General features: G+C 39.2%; 1 protein-coding gene across 1 annotated transcript in view; it reads left to right on the plus strand.

Moving 5' to 3' along the window:
* The window catches only part of VIRMA (vir like m6A methyltransferase associated), a 64669-nt gene extending 50026 nt beyond the window's left edge, over positions 1-14643 (plus strand). The window contains exons 17-24 of the mRNA XM_011768212.3: positions 2930-3062; positions 6353-6505; positions 6945-7105; positions 8196-8292; positions 10331-10497; positions 11255-11586; positions 13084-13227; positions 14303-14643. Coding sequence (XP_011766514.2) covers positions 2930-3062; positions 6353-6505; positions 6945-7105; positions 8196-8292; positions 10331-10497; positions 11255-11586; positions 13084-13227; positions 14303-14457 — 1342 coding nt within the window. The 3' untranslated portion in view covers positions 14458-14643. The remainder of the gene's footprint in view (positions 1-2929; positions 3063-6352; positions 6506-6944; positions 7106-8195; positions 8293-10330; positions 10498-11254; positions 11587-13083; positions 13228-14302) is intronic.
* The last annotated feature ends 6823 nt before the right edge of the window (positions 14644-21466 follow it).

A 21466-nucleotide genomic window follows, 5' to 3' on the forward strand; every position in this document is an offset into this window, starting at 1 on the left:
GAGGAACAAAACATGCTAATATCCTGGAGAGAACAGTTGCAAAAAGCATGTCCTCATATGTCTGAGAAACAATTTAAAACAATAAATGTGTTAATTTATATATGTTTTTGAGGAAGTGAATTAATACTAATATTTGGTGGGTTTTTTTGTCTGTCTCTTTGTTTTGAGATAGGTTCTAATGCTGTTACCCAGGCTGGAGTGTAGTGGCGTGATCTCAGCTCACTGCAGCCTCCGCTTCCTGGGCTCAAGCACTTCTCCTGATCCTCCTTCATTTGCATGAAAAAGACATTTCATGCAAGTTAAAAAAGTTAAAAAAAGACAAAGAAGGGTATTATATAATAATAGAAGGCCTTGCCCAATGGGAAAATAATATAATCCTAAACATATATGCACCTAACACTGGGCTTTGAAATTTATAAAACAATTAATAATAGACCTAAGAAATAAGATAGACAGCAACGCAATAATAGTGGGGGGGACCTTAATACTCCACTGAAAGCATTAGAGAGGTCATCAAGACAGAAAGTCAACAAAGAAACAATAGATTTGAATTATACCTGGAACAAATGGACTTAACAGATAGATACAGAACATTCCATCCAAAAACCACAGAATATACATTCTACTGAATAGTGTGTGGAAATTTTATGCACTACCTCAGCCTTCCAAGTACTACTACAGGCACAAGCCACCATGCCTGGCTAATTTTTGTATTTTTTGTAGAGCCAGGGTTTCAACTGGTGCCCAGGCTGGTCGTGAACTCCTGGGCTCAAGTGATCCACCTGTCTCTGCCTTCCAAAGTGCTGGGATTATAGGCGTGAGCCACCACACCTGGCCCATACTAATACTTTAACTTTGATCCAGTACCAGAAGTGAATTCTAGCATTTTCCCTTTCTTGATTATTTTATTCTCTAACAGTGAGAAATTCAGCTCTCATTATCTATATTTGCTTATTTGTTTAGCCCTAGTTTACAAATGAAGTAGCAGTCTCAAACTCATTACTAAACCATACTCCTGTGGGAAACAAATTGAGCAACAGGAGTACAGTGTTTGTATATGGTTCTTTTTGTCTGTAGCCTTTGTATATCCAGTCAAAAAGCTGTTTTTCAAAGTTATTTATGTCAGCTTCTTTCTTCTCTGTCTCTTTCAGTTTCGTTATATGGTTCATTTGTAATACAGTTGGATTCATTGGTCATAGTCTGCATTCTTTTTTTTTTTTTTTTTTTTTTTTTTTGAGATGGAGTCTTGCACTGTCACCTGGGCTGGAGTGCAATCGTGCCATCTCGGCTCACTGCAACCTCCGCCTCCCGTGTTCAAGTGATTCTCCTGCCTCAGCCTCCTGAGTAGCTGGGATTACAGGTGCCCGCCACCACACCCAGCTAATTTTTTGTATTTTTTTTTCTTTTAGTAGAGACAGGGTTTCAGTGTGTTGGCCAGGCTGGTCTCGAACTCCTGACCTCGTGATCCGCCTGCCTCAGCCTCCCAAAGTGCTGGGATTACAGGCATTACAGATATAAAAAAATTATATCTAGTCAAATTTATATTTTATGGTGTACAGTTCTATGTGTTTTGACAGATGCTTAGAGTCATATAATTTGTTCTTATTGGTGACTAATTTTCTAGCAATCTGGATTGTTTTCAAATTTTGGTGGTTATGAATAAAGCTTTGCATACAGGTTTTTGTGTGAATCTCAGTTTTCATTTCTCTTGGGTAGACACTTAGGAGTGGGGTTACTGGGTTGTAAGATAGGTGTATGTTTAACCTTAAAAGAAACTACCAAACTGTTTTCCAAAGGAGAGATACCATTTTTCATTCCCACCAGCAGGGTATTAGAGCTCCAGTTGCTCCTCATCCTCACCAGAAGTTGGTATTGCAAGTTTTAAAATGTTAGGCATTCTAATAGGGCCCTAGTTTTTGATAGACCATGGAAGTAGGACTCACTTAAAGATTGTGTGTAGTGGTTAGTAATTGGTATAGTTCGATTTTGAACCCATGCTTTTTCCATTAACATTTTTATTTTTGAATTTAATCTATTTCTCTTTGTTGTCGCCCAGGCTGTAGTGCAGTGGCGCAATCTCGGCTCACTGCAACCTCCGTCTTCTGGGTTCAAGCAATTCTCCTGCCTCAGCCTCCACAGTAGCTGGGATTACAGGAATGCACCACCACACCTGGCTAATTTTTTGTATTTTTAGTAGAGACGGAGTTTTACTGTGTTAGCCAGTAACACAGTAGGTTGGGATCTCCTAACCTCGTGATCTTCCCGCCTTGGACTCCCAAAGTGCTGGGATTACAGGTGTGAGCCACCGTGCCCGGTCAAAAGGTTTATAAATAGGGAACTGGCAAGTTTTCTGTGTTAAGTTTTTCTTTTTTTTTGAGATGAAGCCTCGCTCTGTCCTTCAAGCTGGAGTGCAGTGGCATGATTTTGGCTCACTGCAACTTCTGCCTCCCAGTCATTTAAGTGATTCTTCTGCCTCAGCCTCCCCTGAGTAGCTGGGATTGCAGGCATGTGCCACCACTCCCTGTTAATTTTTGTATTTTTGTTTTTTTTAATAGACACCAGGTTTCACTATGTTGGCCAGGCTGCTCTGAAACTCCTGACCTCAAGTGATCACACCCTTCGGCCTCCCAAAGCACCGGGATTACAGGCATGAGCCACCACACCCAGCCTCTTGTGTTAAATTTTATAAATGTATTATTTGGGGGAAATTTTTTTTTTTTAAGAACTTGAAGCTTAGCTTTAAAAGGAGTTGGTAACTATTGATGCTTCTTTGTTATATTTGTGTACAAAGACACACCAAAGTACTTCTTAACATTTTAAAAAATGATGGAGTAAGTTTTATTCTGTCTGAACCGAGTTCATTTCTCATACCAGTTTTATACGCTCATATTTTAAGATAATATCTTCTCTTTATTTTCTTTATTTACAGTTCTTTAAGGAAAAACAGTAGTGCTCTGCATAGTTTACTGAAACGAGTGGTCAGCACATTTAGTAAGGACACAGGAGAGCTTGCATCTTCATTTTTAGAATTTATGAGACAAATTCTTAACTCTGACACAATTGTAAGTATGTGTGTGTTTGTGTATATATGTATGTATGTATTTGGTGTTTCTTAAATTTGAAATCTTTGGCTAGGTACGGTGGCTCACACCTGTAATCTCAGCACGTTGGTGGGCTGAGGTGGGAGGATCTCTTGGGGCCAGGAGTTTGAGACCAGCCTGGGCAAAATAGTGAGACCCTGTCTTGAAAAAAAGAGAAATACTTTGCCATAAGTTAAATCACTTTATATATCAAATATCCAACGTAAAAAAGATCACTTTAGTTCATTTTATTTTATTTTATTTTAGATGGAGTCTTGCTCTGTCACCCAGACTGGAGTGCAGTAGCGTGATCTCGGCTTCCTGCAACCTCCACATACTGGGTTCAAGTGATTCTCCTGCCTCAGCCTCCTGAGTAGCTGGGATTACAGACACCCACCACCATGCCTAGCTAATTTTCTGTACTCTTTCAGTAGAGATGGGATTTCACCACATTGACCAGTCTGGTTTTGGACTCCCGATCTTAGGTGATCTGCCCACCTCGGCCTCCCAAAGTGCTGGGATTACAGGCATGAGCTACCGCACCTGGCCAAGTGCGTTCATTTTAAAATAATTCTTAGATGAGTGTGGTTGCGCATGCCTCTAATCCCATCACTTTGGGAGGCTGTGGTAGGAGGATTGCTTGAGCCCAAAAGTTTGAGGTCAACCTGTACAACACAGCAAAACTCTGTCTCTAGAAACAACAAAAATTAGCCAGATGTGGTGTGTCTACCAGTAGTCCCATCTATTTGAGAGACTGAGATTGGAGGATAGCTTGAGCCCAGGAGTTGGAGGCTGAAGTTAGCTATGATTGTGTCACTGCAGTCTAGTCTGGGTGACAGAGCAAGACACTGTCTCAAAAAAAAAAAAAAAAAAAAAAATTTATGACTTTGAGTTACCTTGCTAGGGCAACTCAGAATAATGAAATTTTGTTAGTCTCTTAGTTATTTAATTTTTGTTACTTAATTTACTGATTGTTTTGGATGTTGTGATTTTGGGGTAACTGTAAAGTTGATTATGCTTTAGTATTTTTGGTCTATCATACAAACATGAATTAAAGATTATTGTCTCCACTCTAAAATATTATTGTTAAAATAAAGATTTCTCTTATTAATATTTTCCAAAGTCATGGTATATTATGAGCACAATTCCAGAAGCCATTAATATGCCTGCCCTACTTAGTTTGGTGGCATGTGCCTCTGGCTGCTCAGGAGGCGGGGTCGGGGAAATCACTTGAACCTATGAATTCAAGGTTGCAGTGAGCTATGATTGTGCCAGTGTACTTCAGCCTGGGTGAAAGAGTGAGACACTCTCTCTCTGTTTTTTTTCTGAGATGAGGTCTCCATCTGACGCCCAGGCTGGAGTGCAGTAGCATGATCATGGCTCACTGCAGCCTTGACTTCCTTAGGCTCAGGTGATCCTTCCACCTCAGCCTCTTGAGTAGCTGGGACTTTAGATGTGCACCATCACACCTAGCTAATTTTTGTATTTTTAGTAGAGATGGGATTTTGCCATGTTGCCCAGCCTGGTCTTGAGCTCCTGGGCTCAAGCAATCCACCTGCCTCAGCCTCCAAAAGTGCTGGGATTACAGGCATGAGCCACCATGCCTGGCCAACACTGTTTCTTAAAATAAGAAAAACAGGCTGGGCACGGTGGCTCACGCCTGTAATCTTAGCACTTTGGGAGGCCAAGGTAGGTGTGGATCACTTGAGGTCAGGAGTTCAAAAGCAGCCTGGCCGACATGGTGAAACCTCGTCTCTACTAAAAATACAAAAAATTAGCTGGGCTTGGGGGTGGACGTCTGTAATCCCAGCTGCTTGGGAGGCTGAAACAGGTGAATCGTTCGAACCCAGGAGGCAGAGGTTGCAGTGAGCTGAGATTGCGCTGTTGCACTCCAGCCTGGGCAACAGTGTGTGACTCCATCTCAAAAAAAAAAAAAGAAAGAGAGAGAGAGAAAGAAAGAAAGATGGAAAGAAAGGAAGAAAGAAAGAAAGAAAAGAAAAGAAAGAAAGGCAGACAGGTTAGGCAAGGTGGCTCACACTTGTAATCTCAGCATTTTGGGAGGTTGAGGTGGGAAGATTGCTTGAGCCCAGGATTTGAGATCAGCCTAGGTAACATAGTGAGACCCCATCTGTATGAAAAATTTTAAAATTAGCTGGGCATGGTGGCACGTGCTTGTAGTCAGTCCCAGGTACTTGGGAGGATGAGATGAAAGGATCACTTGAACCTGAAGAGGTCGAGGCTGCGGTGAACTATGATTGTGCCACTGCACTGCAGCCTGGGTGACATAGTGAGACCCTGTCTCGACAACAAAAAAACAAGGTTAAAGATTTTATACAATGTTTAGGTAGGCATACGGCTCTCTACCATAAGTGTATGTGACAATATGGATGGTTTTCCTATCATGAAGCAAGATTTATTTTCCTAGAAGGATTTTCTGGTATTGAAATGTTATCACTCCAGAATTCACTTTATTATGTAGCATACTTTTTTTTTTTTTTTTTTTTTTTTTTGAGACGGAGTCTCGCTCTGCCGCCCAGGCTGGAGTGCAGTGGCCGGATCTCAGCTCACTGCAAGCTCCGCCTCCCGGGTTCATGCCATTCTCCTGCCTCAGCCTCCCGAGTAGCTGGGACTATAGGCGCCCGCCACCTCGCCCGGCTAGTTTTTTGTATTTTTTAGTAGAGACGGGGTTTCACCGTGTCAGCCAGGATGGTCTCGATCTCCTGACCTCGTGATCCGCCCGTCTCGGCCTCCCAAAGTGCTGGGATTACAGGCTTGAGCCACCGCGCCCGGCCTGTAGCATACTTTTAAAGCAGAAAATATTAACTTTTCTATGTGACAGAATATAGTCTTAAATATGATAGTTCTTTAGTTAAATATGATAGTTCTTTACTTGTCTGTGTTATCTTCAGAAAGATAATTTCAGGTTTCATCAGTTCTTTGTTATAGCAAGCATTTTATTAATTCTTGAGCATCAATCAGTGTGTCACATGTCCTGCAACTGCCAGTGTATTTGCCATTGGGTATTTTGTTGAAAAATCTTGATGCCAGTAAAATATATGTTTACCAATTTAAATATTTTGTGAGTCTTACTCAAAGAAAGCATACTTCACCTTTGATCTAAATCATTCTTAAAACTAGCCATTTGTACTGATGTAAAAATCAAAACATTGAAAGAAAGATTGCAGCATATGGCTTAGATAATATGAGTAAGTGTGGATGCATCTTTGTAAATTTCTCTGCTCTCAAATTTAACTTATGTGTGACATTTACAGGGATGTTGTGGAGATGATAATGGTCTCATGGAAGTAGAGGGAGCTCATCCATCTCGGACGATGAGTATTAATGCTGCAGAGTTAAAACAGCTTCTACAAAGCAAAGAAGAAAGTCCAGAAAATTTGTTCCTTGAACTAGAGAAGCTTGTTTTGGTAAAAAAGAAAAACAAAAACAGCATTCCTAAGGCTTATTTTCCTCTCAGTTTGACTAGTACAAATATTTCATAGTGACATTTTTTAAAATAGTGAACCTTTAGTTGGGTATTTATACCATTTCAGATAACTCTTTGAATTAACAATTTGAAGTGAAGTCCTCCATCCTGTTATGAATTTTAAGGAGTACATGAAGACAGTAGTTTTTGAATTGTCTGTTCTTTGGATGCAGGGTACCCTCTTGCTGCTGTTGTTTAGAAATAAAATGACAAGTGTTTTGGTGTTTGTTTTATTTTAATATGTTTAATGTTAATAATTTCTGGACAGTGTTCCAGATTTCTTAGTAATAAAACATACAGCCTTTTCTACTAAAGAGTCGGTAGGTTTACAGATATAAGTTTTACCTGCACCTTCTTATTCTGCTTTTTTTTGTATATAGGAACATTCAAAAGATGATGACAATCTGGATTCTTTGTTGGACAATGTAGTTGGACTTAAGCAGATGCTGGAGTCATCAGGTGACCCTTTACCTCTCAGTGACCAGGATGTAGAACCAGTACTTTCAGCTCCAGAATCTCTTCAGAATTTGTTTAACAATAGGTAAAATAAACAATGTTTTATAATTGAGTAGATGTTGGTTTTATAATGGCTATAGGCTAGGGAGGGCCAGCAAACTTTTTTTTTTCTATAAAGGGCCAAATAGTAAGAATTCTAGGCTTTGCAGGCCACATATAGCCTCTGTTGTGTATTCTTCTGTAGTTTTTTTTTTTTTTAATTTATACAAATCATGCTAGCTTGCAGGCTGTACAGAAACAAGCTAGCAGATAAAATCAGGGCTTTGTTTTATTTTACTGAAAGGTCAAAACTTGTTACAGCAGAATTAGTTTTCAAGTTATTTGTTTTTAAGGATACTTAGTTTTTAATTGCCGTTTGGAGTTTCTTTTTTAGGTGCTACTTTTAATACTTCAGAAAGTAATAATTTTAATTGTACCTTCCACAGATTTTACTTGAAGATAAGCTAAAAGACTGGGCGTGTTGGCTCACGATATAATCCCAGCACTTTGGAAGGCTGAGGCAGGAAGATAGCTTGAGCTCAGGAGTTTGAGACTAGCCTGGGCAACATGGAGACCCTATCTCTACAAAAAAATTTTTAAAAATTAGCTGGGTGTGGTGGTGCACACCTGTGGTCCCAGCTACTAGGGAGGCTAAGGTGGGAGGATCACTTGAGCCCAGGAGATCACGACTGCAGTGAGCTGTGATTGTGCCACTGCACTTCAGCTGGGTAACAGAGCAAGACCCTGTCTCAAAAAAAAAAAAAAAAAAAAAAAAGGGTTAGGCGCGGTGGCTTACGCTTGTAATCCCAGCACTTTGGGACTTTGGGAGGCCAAGGCGGGCAGATCATGAGGTCGGGAGATCGAGATGATCCTGGCTAACACAGTGAAACCCTGTCTCTACTAAAAATACAAAAAATTAGCCTAGAGTGGTGGCGGGTACCTGTAGTCTCAGCTACTCAGGAGGCTGAGGTAGGAGAATGGCGTGAACCTGGGAGGCGGAGCTTGCAGGGAGCCGAGATTGCACCACTGCACTCCAGCCTGGGTGACAGAGTGAGACTCCGTCAAAAAAAAAAAAAAAAAAATTTGAAATTTGATTTTGGAATTCTGCTTTTCACCAGATACTTTTCTTGTTCCAGGACTGCCTATGTGCTTGCTGATGTCATGGATGATCAGTTGAAATCTATGTGGTTCACTCCATTTCAGGCTGAAGAGATTGATACAGATCTGGATTTGGTATATAAATTATTTTATTACTAAATATTTAGAAAAATTTTAGTTTTTTCTGTTTCTTTGTATATTGTTAGCATTATAGTAGTTTCTATATTTTATGGCTGTTAAAATCTACTTGGAGGCCAGTTCTACATTATTTTTATGCCACTTGCCCACTTTATGGCATCCAGAAAGTTTTTTCTGCTTCTTTTTTGCTTCTTTCTAGTTAGTGATCTGTATTTTGAGGTTGCGACTTTTTTGTTTATTTTTTATTTTTATTTTTATTTTTTTGAGACAATCTCATTCTGTCACCCAGGCTGGAGTGCGGTGGTGCGATCTCAGCTCACTGCAACCTCTGCCTCCTGGGTTCAAGCAATTCTCCTGCCTCAGCCTCCTGAGTAGCTGGGATTACAGGCGTGTGCCATCACACCTGGCTAATTTTTTTGTATTTTTAGTAGAGATGGGGTTTCACCATGTTGGTCAGGCTGGTTTCAAACTCCTGACCTTGTGATCCGCCTGCCTTGGCCTCCTAGAGTGCTGAGATTACAGGTGTGAGCCACCACACCCAGCCAAAAAAAATTTTTTTTTTACTAAAGTCTCACTATGTTACCCAGGTTGGTCTCAAACTCCTAGCCTCAAACAATCCTCTCTCTTTGGCCTCCCAAAGTGATGGGATTACAGGCATGAACCAGATTACAATCATTTGGCCAGAGAATGTGACTTACTAAGGGAAAAATCACACTTTTTCATAAGTTCTATGAAGCACTTTGTTTTCTTACATTGACAGGGTATAGAATAGAGAAAAGTATCCCACAAAACAACAGTTTATTCTTGCATTTGGGTTTAAGATGAGGAACGGTTGTGCTATGGTGTGGCTCTCAGTTTGGAAATTTGTAAAGAGTATATTTGTTATGATATAGTATGAATGGGAATTGACATTCTTAAACATAATGCTGAATAGGTAACAGTATAATTAACTACTTAAAATTTAATACAGTCTGTTTTATGCTTCTCAGAGATGTCGTAGGGAGAATTATTTTAGCCACATCTTAATATACTGCATATTGTTCCTTTATCAAAGAAACATACTGGTGTTCATCATGTACAATAAAACTAAAAGAATGATGTGCTTCACATTTGTATTCAGTGTGTTGAGAGCTGCTTTTCCTTTTTTAAAAAAACCACATACAATTCAATTAGAAGTGCATTAAAATTAATTTCTTTTTAGTGCAAGCTGTTCAGTGATTCTTTAAAACTGTCCTTTCCAGTAGAATTTTATGCAAGAATGCAAATATTTTGTAGTCTGCCCTGTCCAAAACAGTAGCCTCATGTGCATGTTGTACAGTGGAAATGTGGATGACTAGGGAACTGAATTTTATTTTGATTTAATTTTGATTAATTTAAATTTAGATAGGCACATGTGGTTAGTGGCTACCATGTTGGGCAGCACAGGTATAAAATATTTGTTAAAAGTTACTAATTTCATAACTTTAAGTTGAATCACAACTGTCTTGTGATGATAATTGTAACCCTCTGGATTAGAGAAATTTTAGGTATCTTACATTTGATAAATTTGAATAAAACCTAAGTAAACTGAATGTTGATTTCCCTGAAAGTAAACTTAGATGGGAACCTCGTTAAATGCATAGAGCTTTTGGGAATCTGGCATAGAATTTTTTTGTGACAGAAATGTTGACTATATAAGACTGGCAGAGTATGTTATTTTCAGATTCTTTTTTTGGAAAAGTTCAGGAGATAGTACAGTGTTAATTTATATAAACAAATACTGAGTTTCCTGCTCAGGCATCAAAAGTCTCCTAGATTAATAGCCCTGCTTTGAAGAATGCCACACACAAAAAAAGTAGCATTACTATGACGTGTGTGTGTGTTTTTAAACTACCAATGCCATTTGCTTTTTAAAAAGATGAGGGAAAGAGGTAGATCTTTAATTTATTTCTTATGAGAGGCAAATATAATTTATAGGTAATAAGAATTTCTGTAGTCAAATATTATGCCAATAATTACATTTAATATATATTTTGTTTCATTATTATGACTGCAGGTAAAGGTCGACTTAATTGAACTCTCTGAAAAATGCTGTAGTGACTTTGATTTGCACTCAGAATTAGAGCGCTCATTTTTGTCAGAACCATCATCTCCAGGAAGAACCAAGACTACTAAAGGATTCAAACTTGGGAAGCACAAGCATGAGACCTTTATAACTTCAAGGTAAAATTTATTCCACTGAAGAGCTCAATTTTGGTCATATAAACTTATGTATTTTAGTGTATTTTAAGATAGACACATGCGGCCGAGCATGGTGGCTCACGCCTGTAATCCCAGCACTTTGGGAGGCTGAGGCGGTTGGACCACGAGGTCAGGAGATTGAGACCATCCTGGCTAACACGTTGAAACCCCGTCTCTACTAAAAATACAAAAAAAAAAATTAGCTGGTTGTGGTAGTGGGCACCTGTAGTTCCAGCTGCTCAGGAGGCTGAGGCAGGAGAATGGCGTGAACCCAGGAGGTGGAGCTTGCAGTGAGCTGAGATTGTGCCACTACACTCCAGCCTGGGTGACAGAGCAAGATTCTGTCTCCAAAAAAAAAAAAAAAGATACGCACGTGCTGTTAAACTGGAAAGGAAGTTAACATAACATTCGAATCATGAACATTGTTTGGATTTTTTTATTTAAACATAATTTGGCCAGTATATACCCAGTACATTTGTTATATTGTTTTTTTACAAGACTTTGGAAGGTTTGAATAAGAAGTAAACTGGATTATTTTAAAACATTGTTATTCATAACAATGAAATGTGAGTACCTTTCTTAGCTAGTTTGTTGTATTATCCCAGAAGTGTGATAGATCCTTGCAAAGTTAACAGAATTGGAGTACAAAAAAATTGAAATATAATTTTGAGTATTATAAAGATTGTTTTTGCAGAAATCTGAAAGAAAAATGTTTTATGGTATGTTTTTGTTTTAATAGTGGAAAATCTGAATACATCGAACCTGCCAAACGAGCTCATGTTGTGCCACCACCAAGAGGAAGGGGCAGGGGAGGATTTGGACAGGGTATACGACCTCATGATATTTTTCGTCAGAGAAAACAGAACACAAGTAGACCACCATCTATGCATGTGGATGACTTTGTTGCTGCTGAAAGTAAAGAAGTGGTTCCTCAAGATGGAATACCCCCACCAAAACGGCCACTCAAAGTTTCACAGAAGATTTCATCCCGTGGTGGGTTTTCAGGCAATAGAGGAGGACGGGGTGCTTTCCACAGTCAGAATAGGTTTTTCACACCACCTGCTTCAAAAGGTAACTAATTAGTATGTATTCTCTAATGGGTTAGAATATTGGAATGTTAAAATATTGAATGAAAGTGATTTAGATGGAAGAGATTCAGATAAACTGTTTTCCTGTTGCTACAGTTGAGCCACCTCTGGACTAGTGGTACTGTTTGCAGAGTACTCTATTGGACAGAAGAAAGAAACTTTTTTTTTCAATGAACCTTTCATACATTGTACTTCTAAGAATGAATTTAGAAGTCTTGGCTAATTATTTTCCCTTTTTTTTTTTTTTTTTTCCTGAGACATGAGTCTTGCTCTGTCGCCCAGGCTGGGGTGCAGTGGTGTGATCTCATCTCACTACCAACTCTGCCTCCCTGGTTCAAATGATTCTCCTGCTTCAGTCTCCCAAGTATCTGGGACTACAGGCATGCCCCACCGTGCCCAACTAATTTTTGTATTTTTAGTAGAGACGGGGTTTTGTCATGTTTGCCAGGCTAGTCTCAAACTCCTGACCTCAAGTGATCCACCCACCTTGGCTTCCCAAAGTGCTGAGATTACAGGTGTGAGCTACCGTGCTTGGCCTTATTTTCCTTTTTACATTGAGAATTATACATTTTCTGAGTAATACCCTTACATTATTTTCACAATTATACTTAACAGTTTTCTTAAGATTGTTCTGTGCAGTTCACCATTGATCTGCCTAATCTGCTTGCTTTCTTATGCTACATTTAGTTTGTTTGAAATTATTACAGGATTTTTTTTTTTTTTTGAAACAGAGTTTCGCTCTTATTGCCCAGGCTGGAGTGCAGTGGCACAATCTCAGCTCACTGCAACCTCTGCTTCTTGGGTTCAAGCGATTCTCCTGCTTCAACTTCCTGAGTACGCATGTGCCAGCACACCCGGCTAATTTTTATATTATTAGTAGAGATGGAATTTCACCATGTTGGCCAGGCTGGTCTCGAACTCCTGATCTCAGGTGATCCACCCGCCTTGGCCTCCCAAAGTGCAGGGATTACAGGCATGAGCCACTGCACCTGGCCTTACAAGATTTTAGAAACTAGGGATACTTACAGAAATTATACTTTAGTAGTGGATTGATAACCATATTTTCATACCTGCTGAGTTAGGAGGGTGAGAGTGAAAGAGAATCTGTGTTTATATTAATAACAAACACTTAGATTAGGTGTGTCAGGAACTTTTATAAGCATTTTACATATTATAACCTCACGTCAACCCCATTTGGCAAGTTCTCTTAGTACCCCTAATTTGCGGAAGAGAAAATTGTCAGTCAGCTGACCAGGGCACATAAATACAAGTGGCAGAACCAGTATTTGATCCCTGGCAGTTTGGCTCTAGAGTCTCTGCTCTTAACCACTGTGATGCTGCCACTATATATATAGTACAGTCAATTTACAAAATTTCAGTTTCTTTTCCATTCTTTTGAAGATTAAGAAAAATCTGTCATTTAAAAGAATCCAACTGAAGTTGTGAAAAAAGTGATTTTGATTGTGCTGTTTGTGTTTAGGAAACTACAGTCGTCGGGAAGGAACAAGAGGCTCCAGTTGGAGTGCTCAGAATACTCCTCGAGGAAATTACAATGAAAGTCGTGGAGGCCAGAGCAATTTTAACAGAGGCCCTCTTCCACCATTACGACCCCTTAGTTCTACAGGTATACATCCTTGCTACTTGATATTGCTGAGAGAAGGGAAGTGAATTCTTCCTTTTTAAATTGTTGATATATACAGAGGGGGCTAGGGGTGCTAAACTCCCCATCCCCTTGCCCCACGCAGTCAAAAATCTAAGTATAACTTTTGACTTCCCCAGAACCTAACTACTGATAGTATGCTGTTGACTGGCAGCCTTACAGATAACATAAACAGTTGATTGACACATATTTTATATATTATATATTATATAATGTATTACAATTAAATAAGCTGGAGAAAAGAAAATGTTATTAAGAAAATCTTAAGGAAAAGAAAATACATTTACTATTAAGTGGAAGTGGATCTTCGTAAAGGTCATCACATTCCATAGGCTGAGGAAGAGGAGGAGAGGTCTTACTTTCTTAGGAGTAGCAGAGGTGAAAGAAAATCCACATATAACTGGACCCAGGCAGTTGAAACCCATGTTGTTCAAGGGTCAGCTGTACTCTCATTCTGGGAGAGAATATTTTAGAGTATAGACTTAAAGTTCTAACATTTATATCCTTGAATAAATGCCCAATATACATCTTCTATAAAAATAATCAAGTTTTTAGTTTCTGAACTGTTTGTATAATCTGAACAGTTTCATGGTGCTGTGCTCTTATTTTTATGTTTCAGTAATGAAAGTCAATGCTTAAGGTACCTTTCTGACCACAAAGTATTTTAATAACAGAGATACCTTTATATAGCATATTTTTTTTTGCTTATTGTCTTAGGCGTGTAAGCACATAACTTTTTTTTTTTTAAAACATTACCATATCTAGTCCAGAATGTTGCTCATCAGAAGTAGCTTTTGGTTTCAAATGCACATTTAAAAAAAATAACAAGTTTTATTTGGGATATAATTCTTATATACCATATAGTTTACCTGTTTAAAATGTATAATTCAACAATCTTCACCCCGTTCACAGTGCTTGCCCATGAGTTTTAAAAGAGAAAAGAGTAATTCTTGGTTTGAGCTCAGTGACGTAGATTAGTATTTACATGCTTGGAAAAGAAAGGACGTTGGAACTAAAAACTGTATTTTTTCTTTTACAGGTTACCGCCCAAGTCCTCGGGACCGTGCTTCTAGAGGTCGTGGGGGACTTGGACCTTCCTGGGCTAGTGCAAATAGCGGCAGTGGAGGCTCAAGAGGAAAGTTTGTTAGTGGAGGAAGTGGTAGAGGTCGTCACGTACGCTCCTTTACACGATAAGAATCCTTTTGGGAACATCTTAACTGTATATGAACATTTTGTGAGGACAATAAAAATAAGACATTGAAGGACCAATTTAGACTTAGCAGTTATCTGGAGACATCTGAGAGAATATTTTTATCTGAAGAAAGCAGATTTTGTTTGATACCTAACAAGATTTCAATAAAAATCCAAACTTTGTATGTACGTTTCTATATATTTTCCCTTTTTTTGTATGACTATTTATTTAGAAAATTTCTAGGTAGAAAAACTGAATGACGTTTTGTATTTTTCTTGCCTATAGCACAGATGTTCTCAAACTTTCTCAGCTCATGACACTATTTAGTGCCTCAGTACTTTTTTCACAGCATACCTGGTCCAAAAGAATTATCTAATACTTGTGTTTATTAAGCAGTTAGGTACAACGGCTTAATAAGAATGTACATCATCACCACTAGTAACTGTGGACACTGCATGTCTCAAACCTTGGAATCAGTGTCATTTTCTTTTCCTCTCTGCTTCTTGCACAGTACTTTTTATCAAACTGCTGAAAACCCAGTTTTGTAAAGATATGTTGTTATAGAAAGGAATATAATGCTATTTAATGTTGAAAATGTAAACTACCTCGAAGTAGTAGTTTATGTTATGTCCAACAGGTGTTGCTATGTTTTTCTCAAAAATTTAAAAATATTGTGTGGCACCCATGTTAATTTGCTAAGGTGCCCTGGTACACAGTTTGGGAACCATGGCTGTACCAAAAGAAACAAAATACTCCTCTCCTTTGTATTAGAAATCTGAACTTTGCATTTCAGCTTTGGACCTACTGACACTATTTTATTATACAAATTATTTAAAGCTTAAAATAAGGAATGTCCTAATACTCTTATTTTGGGAATCAGAAACATCTAATAAAAGCTGAACTTTATATATATAGAAATAAAGCTTACAACTTTGAGAAAGTAGCCATATTTTCCCCAAGATAATGTCTTAACACACTGAGTCTATGTAAGTGGCATAAAATACAGAGTTCTCTTAATCAGAAAAGGAGTGTATGAGTCTCATCCATCCTTTTATCAATCTGTTTTGGGGAATTATTTGTGACTGAATACAATCTTCATGAAGAAAACACCTTGAAGCAAAGCTTAGCTGTAAAGAATCAGATGTTTAGGTGAAAGGTTATGGCAATCTTTTCATAACTAGTGGCCTTGAAAAACCCAAGTGTCTTGAGCTGCTATAAGAAAATACCATAGACTGGGTGGCTTAAACAATAGAAATTTATTTCTCACAGTTCTGGAGGCTTGGAAGCCCAAGATCAGGGTGTCAGCATGGTTGGGTTCCAGTGAGGGCCCTCTTCCTGGCTTGTATGCAGCTACCTTTTTAAGTGCTCACATAGTCTTTCCTTGGTGCTTGCTTAAAGAGAGAGAGAGCTCTTGTGTCTTTTTCTTCTTATAAAGGCACTATTCCCATCATGAACATCTCATCCTCATGATCTAATCTAAATCACAGTACCTCCCAAAGGTCCCACCCTTTCTAGTACTACCACATTGGGGGTTAGGAGTTCAACATATGAATTTGGGGAAACACAACACTCAGCTCATTGTGTCAAGATAACTTAAATCCCCTTTGATCCTTAAACCTAATAGGCTCATTTTCCCCAAAGATATAGTTTACACATTAGGTAAAGTTCGAAATTTGCCCCAATATCTGACACAAATACATGTAAAAAATAGTTAATTTTTCTTAAGTAACTATCTTTCTAAAGTTACTTTCTTAAGTAACTTTCTAAATAAGAACATGGCCATATATAGAAACGTAATTTCTTGGTTTGTTTTTTAGCATTAAGCGGGATATAATCTTTGAGAAATATCAGAAAGCTGTTTTTGCTGTTTAAGTTAATACCCAGTAATTCAGACCAATGAAGGTAATAAATTATTAGTGTAGAAACAAATTAATGCCAGGCAAATTTAAAATGTCTTGAGTGACTACAAGTCCCAGATAAATGAGAAGGGAAGGAATCCACCATGTTGAGCAGCCCTTACATGCAAAAATCACTTAGTCCTTGTAACAATCCAGCATAGGTGGTATTATCTAATTTTACAGATGGAAAAAGCTGAAGAGCTTGACTCAAGCATGGTAGAAACAGGATTTAAAATCAGGTTGGGTGGTTCATGCCTGTAATCCCAGCACTTTGGGAGGCTAAGGCAAGAGGATCACTTAAACCCAGGAGTTTGAGACTAGCCCTGGCAATATAGTGAGACCCTGCCACTACAGAAAATTTAAAAATTAGCTGAGTGAGGCCAGGCATGGTGGCTCATGCCTGTAATCCCACCACTTTGGGAGGCCTAGGCGGGCAGATCACCTGAGGTTGGGAGTTTGAGATCAGCCTTACCAACATAGTGAAACCCTGTCTCTACTAAAAATACAAAAATTAGCTGGACACGGTGGCATGCACCTGTAATCCCAGCTACTCAGGAGGCTGAGTCAGGAGAATTGCTTGAACCCAGGAAGTGGAGGTTGCAGTGAGCAGAGATCGAGCCACTACACTCCAGCTTGGGGTACAGAGCAAGACTCTGTCTCAAAAAATGATAATAATAAATTAGCTAGGTGTGGTGGTGCATGCCTGTAGTGTCAGCTACTTGGGAGACTGAGGCAGGAGGATCACTTAAGCCCAGGAGGTCAAGGCTGCAGTGAGCCATGATTGCGCCACTGTACTCCAGTCTGAATGACAGGGTGGGAAAAAAAAATCAGATTGGAGCAGGGCACAGTAGTGGGGCACCTGTGATCCCAGCTACTCAGGAGGCTGAGGTGGGAGGATTGCTTAGGCCCAGGAGTTCAAGTTCATCCTGGGCAACAAGAGCAAGACTCCCATCTCTAAGAAATAATAACAAAATCAGGTTGGCTAGCTCCTAATTCCTTACCTCTCCATCTTGGAGAAGAAGCTACTTTTCAGGTTAAGTGTGTTAGAGATCAAAATTAGTAATTCATCCTAAGGCAATGGAGTTTCAGAGACCCAACACTGTATTTTAGTTATTTCAGAAGTGAGCCTCAAACAAGACATTTCAGGGAAAGTGTTTGTTTGTTTGTTTGAAACAGAGTCTCACTCTGTCACCTAGGCTGGGGTGCAGTGGTGCTTTCCTGGCTCACTGCAACCTCTGCCTCCTGGGTTCACATGATTCTCCTGCCTCAGCCTCCCGAGTAGCTGGCATTACAGGCACCCACCACCATGCCCAGCTAATTTTTGTATTTTTAGTACAGACTGGGTTTCACCATGTTAGCCAGGCTGGTCTTGAACTCTTGACCTCAAGTGATCCACCTGCCTCTGCCTCCCAAAGTGCTGGGATTACAGGCATGAACCACTACATCCGGCCTATTTCAGGGAAAGTTTTGAGTGGCATTTAGAAATTAATGAAAGATGCAGAATTCCTTTGAGGACAAGTTTAATCTGTAGAAAAGGAGTTGATAGAATGATTTGTGTTTATTTCCTAAGAAGAAAAAAGAAATACTATGAAATATTGTTATCCTTTATTTAAAAAGAATGTTGCAGGTAGTATTCTGTGTGAAGGAGTAGTAGGCACAGTTAGATTAGCTTTATTGCTTTTTTAAAAAGTAATTGCAAAAACCTGCAGGATGAGAATGTAGGAACTAAAGTATGTCTCCTACGCATCTTCTGTGTTCCATATACCCTAGTACAGTGTGGGGAATATAAGGGTGACTAAGATGTATTTTTTGCCCTCAGGAAACTCACAATCTAATAAAGGAAACAATTATGTAAACATCTTTTTTTTTTTTTTTTTGAGACGGAGTCTCGCTCTCACCCAGGCTGGAGTGTAGCGGTGTGATCTCGGCTCACTGCAACCTTCACCTCCTGGGTTCAAGCGATTCTTCTGCCTCAGCCTCCTGAGTAGCTGGGACTACAGGTGGGTGCCACCGGGCCCGGCTAATTTTTTCTATTTTTAGTAGAGACGGGAGTTTCATCATGTTAGCCAGGATGGTCTCGATCTCCTGACCTTGTGATCTGCCCTCCTCAGCCTCTCAAAGTGCTGCGATTACAGGCATGAGCCACCATGCCTGGCCACATCATTTTTTAAAACAAAAGTTAATGAGATCTTAAGTGTATGCAGTGTATATGGAACAATTCATAATTCTTGAATAATCCAATCATTACATTTCCAACTGATTTTATTGTGGGTTTTTAAAAGTAACTATTTTTAAAATAGTATTTTAAGAAAAGGTAATCTTGGCATCACAATTGTATAAAATCTTTTTGGAATTGCTTTTGTATGAAGACTAGTTTTTGGGGGACTTTTTTTGTTTTGTTTTGTTTTTTTGAGATGGAATCTCACTCTGTCACCCAGGCTGGAGTGCAGTGGCCTGATCTCGGCTCACTGCAACCTCTGCCTTTCAGGTTCAAGTGATTCTTGTGCCTCAGCCTCCCAAGTAACTGGGACTACACTACAGGCACAAGCCACCATGACTGGCTAGTTTTTTGTATTTTTAGTAGAGACAAGGTTTTGCCATGTTGGCCAGGCTGGTTTCGAACTCTTGAGCTCAAGTGATCTGCCCTCCTCGGCCTCCTAAAGTGCTAGGATTTCAAGCGTGAGCCACTGTGCCTGGCCTAAAGACTAGTTAAGCAGAAAAGATTATCTATGCAATTTTAATTTTTATTATTTTAAATTCATAGGACAGTTAGGAGTTAATGAGTAGGATCTTTTAAGGGTCATATAACTTCATAATCTAGAGAAGGGGTTGCAAACTAAAGTACTAGCAATACACATTATTGTATTAACCAATCTCCAGAACTCATTTTTTTTTTTTTGAGACAGAGTCTTGCTCTGTTGTCCCGGCTGGAGTGCATGGGCATGATCTTGACTCACTGCAACCTCCACCTCCCGGGTTCAAGTGATTCTCCTTCCTCAGCCTCCTGAGTAGCTGCAATTACAGGAGCACGCCACCAGGCCCGGCTAAGTTTTGTATTTTCAGTAGAGATGAGTTTTCACCATGTTGACCAGGCTGGTCTCGAATTCCTGCTCAAACTCCTGACCTCAAGTGATCTACCACCTCGGCCTCCCACAGTGCTGGGATTACAGGCGTGAGCCACTGTGCCCGACCAGAACTTTTTCATCTTTCAAAACTGAAATTCTATACCCATTAAACAACTCTCACTTCCCTGTCCTCCCAGCCCCTGGCAACCGCCATTCTCCTTTTCTGTCTATAAATTTGAGTACTCTAAATACCACATGTAAGTAGAACCGTATAAATTTGTCTTTTGCGGCTGGCTTTTTTCACTCAGCATAATATCCTCAAGGTTTATTCATGTTGTAGCCTGTGTCAGAATTTTTTTAAAAGACTGAATAATATTCCATTACATGGATATGCCACATTTTGTTTATTCATCACTGGTTGATGGACATATGCGTTGCTTCCACATTTTGGCTACTGTGAATAATGCTGCTATGAACATGAGTGTACAAATATCTTTTCAAGACCCTACTTAGAATTTTGGGGGGTATATATCCAGAAGTGGAATTGCCTAATGATATGGTAATTCTGTTATTTTTAATTTTTGAGGAACCATCATACTGCTTTCCACAGCAGCTGCACCATTTTACATTCCCATCAGCAGTGCAAAGGGGTTCCAATTTCTCCACATCCTTGCCAATGCTTGTTATTTTCTGTTTTGTTTTGGTTTTCATAATAGCTCTCTTAATGGTTGTGCTTCTGACTTTTAGGGAGAAGCCAAAAATCTGGATTACTGTGTAATCAGTTTTCAAATATGCAATTAATTCAATTTAAAAATTAAAAACATTTTGTGAGCAAAACAAAAAATTATGCAGGACAAAATGTGCCCACAGAGTTTCAACCTGAAGAATTTGATGATAGCGTCTGTTTTAGAAATCACAATGGAATTTCTATAAAGAGTTATTTTTATTTGGGAAGGTGAAATTTACCAGGTATATTTGTGATAGGACATGATGTTGTGGAGAAGTTCTTTGTGACCAAAAAGCCTGGTTTTGAGAACCAGTTCTCTGCTCTACTAACTAGCTGTGCAACTTTCAATCACTCCTCTTATCCCAAATTTCTTTTCCTTTCTTTCTTTCTTTCTTTCTTTTTTTTTTTTTTTTTTTTTGAGACAGAGTATCGTTCTGTCACCCAGCCTGGAATGCATTGGCACAATCTTGGCTCACTGCAACCTCCCCCTCCTGGGTACAAATGATTCTCCTGCCTCAGCCTCCCGAGTAGCTGGGATTACAGGTGCTCACCACCATGCCCGGCTAAATTTTATATTTTTAGTAGAGACGGGGTTTCACCATGTTGGTCAGGCTGGTCTTGACCTCCTGACCTCAAGTGATCCATCTGCCTTGGCCTCCCGAAGTGCTGGGATTACAGGCATGAGCCACCGCTCCTGGCCTATCCTAAATTTCTTTATCTGCTCTCCCTACATCAGTAGGTTATGGGGATTAAATAAGATTTGTATTTGATTTTTTTTTTTACATGTAGAGCATTATTACTTTAAATTAGATCCTCCACTACCTACACAAAAATATACTTAATATGCCTTACTTGCTAAGTTATTTCTGAAGCCAGAAATTAGTGCCTGCTTGATAAATAAGTGGAAATTATGTAAGTAGAATTATACTAATGTTTAATAGCTCTACTGAACAATATTGATGTGGTTTTAGGGAGACTATTAGTTTGGGGACACTTTTACAATGGTTTTTTGGACATAGATTCTAAGTGAGGATAGTCCAGTTTCTGTCTAAGCAGAATTTCCAGGATACTCAGGGCATATGGTAATATTTTTTAAATGTAAGGAGGTGGTAATTACAGGGAACAGTGAGTAGTCTACTTTGGCCAGTGTAGGAATGTAGGGACAGTGTAGAGGGGATGGAGGGGAAGGTATATTTGGAGACTGGGGTCAAATTATCAAAGGTCTTATTTGCTATGCTAAGCCTTAGGGAGTAACTGAACTTTTTAAATGTGAGTGGCATTTTCAGATTTGGTACACTTTTATGAGCTTCTATCAGTCAGT

This window comes from Macaca nemestrina, chromosome 8 (genome assembly GCF_043159975.1).
Source record: "Macaca nemestrina isolate mMacNem1 chromosome 8, mMacNem.hap1, whole genome shotgun sequence".
Classification (NCBI taxonomy): Eukaryota; Metazoa; Chordata; class Mammalia; order Primates; family Cercopithecidae; genus Macaca; species Macaca nemestrina.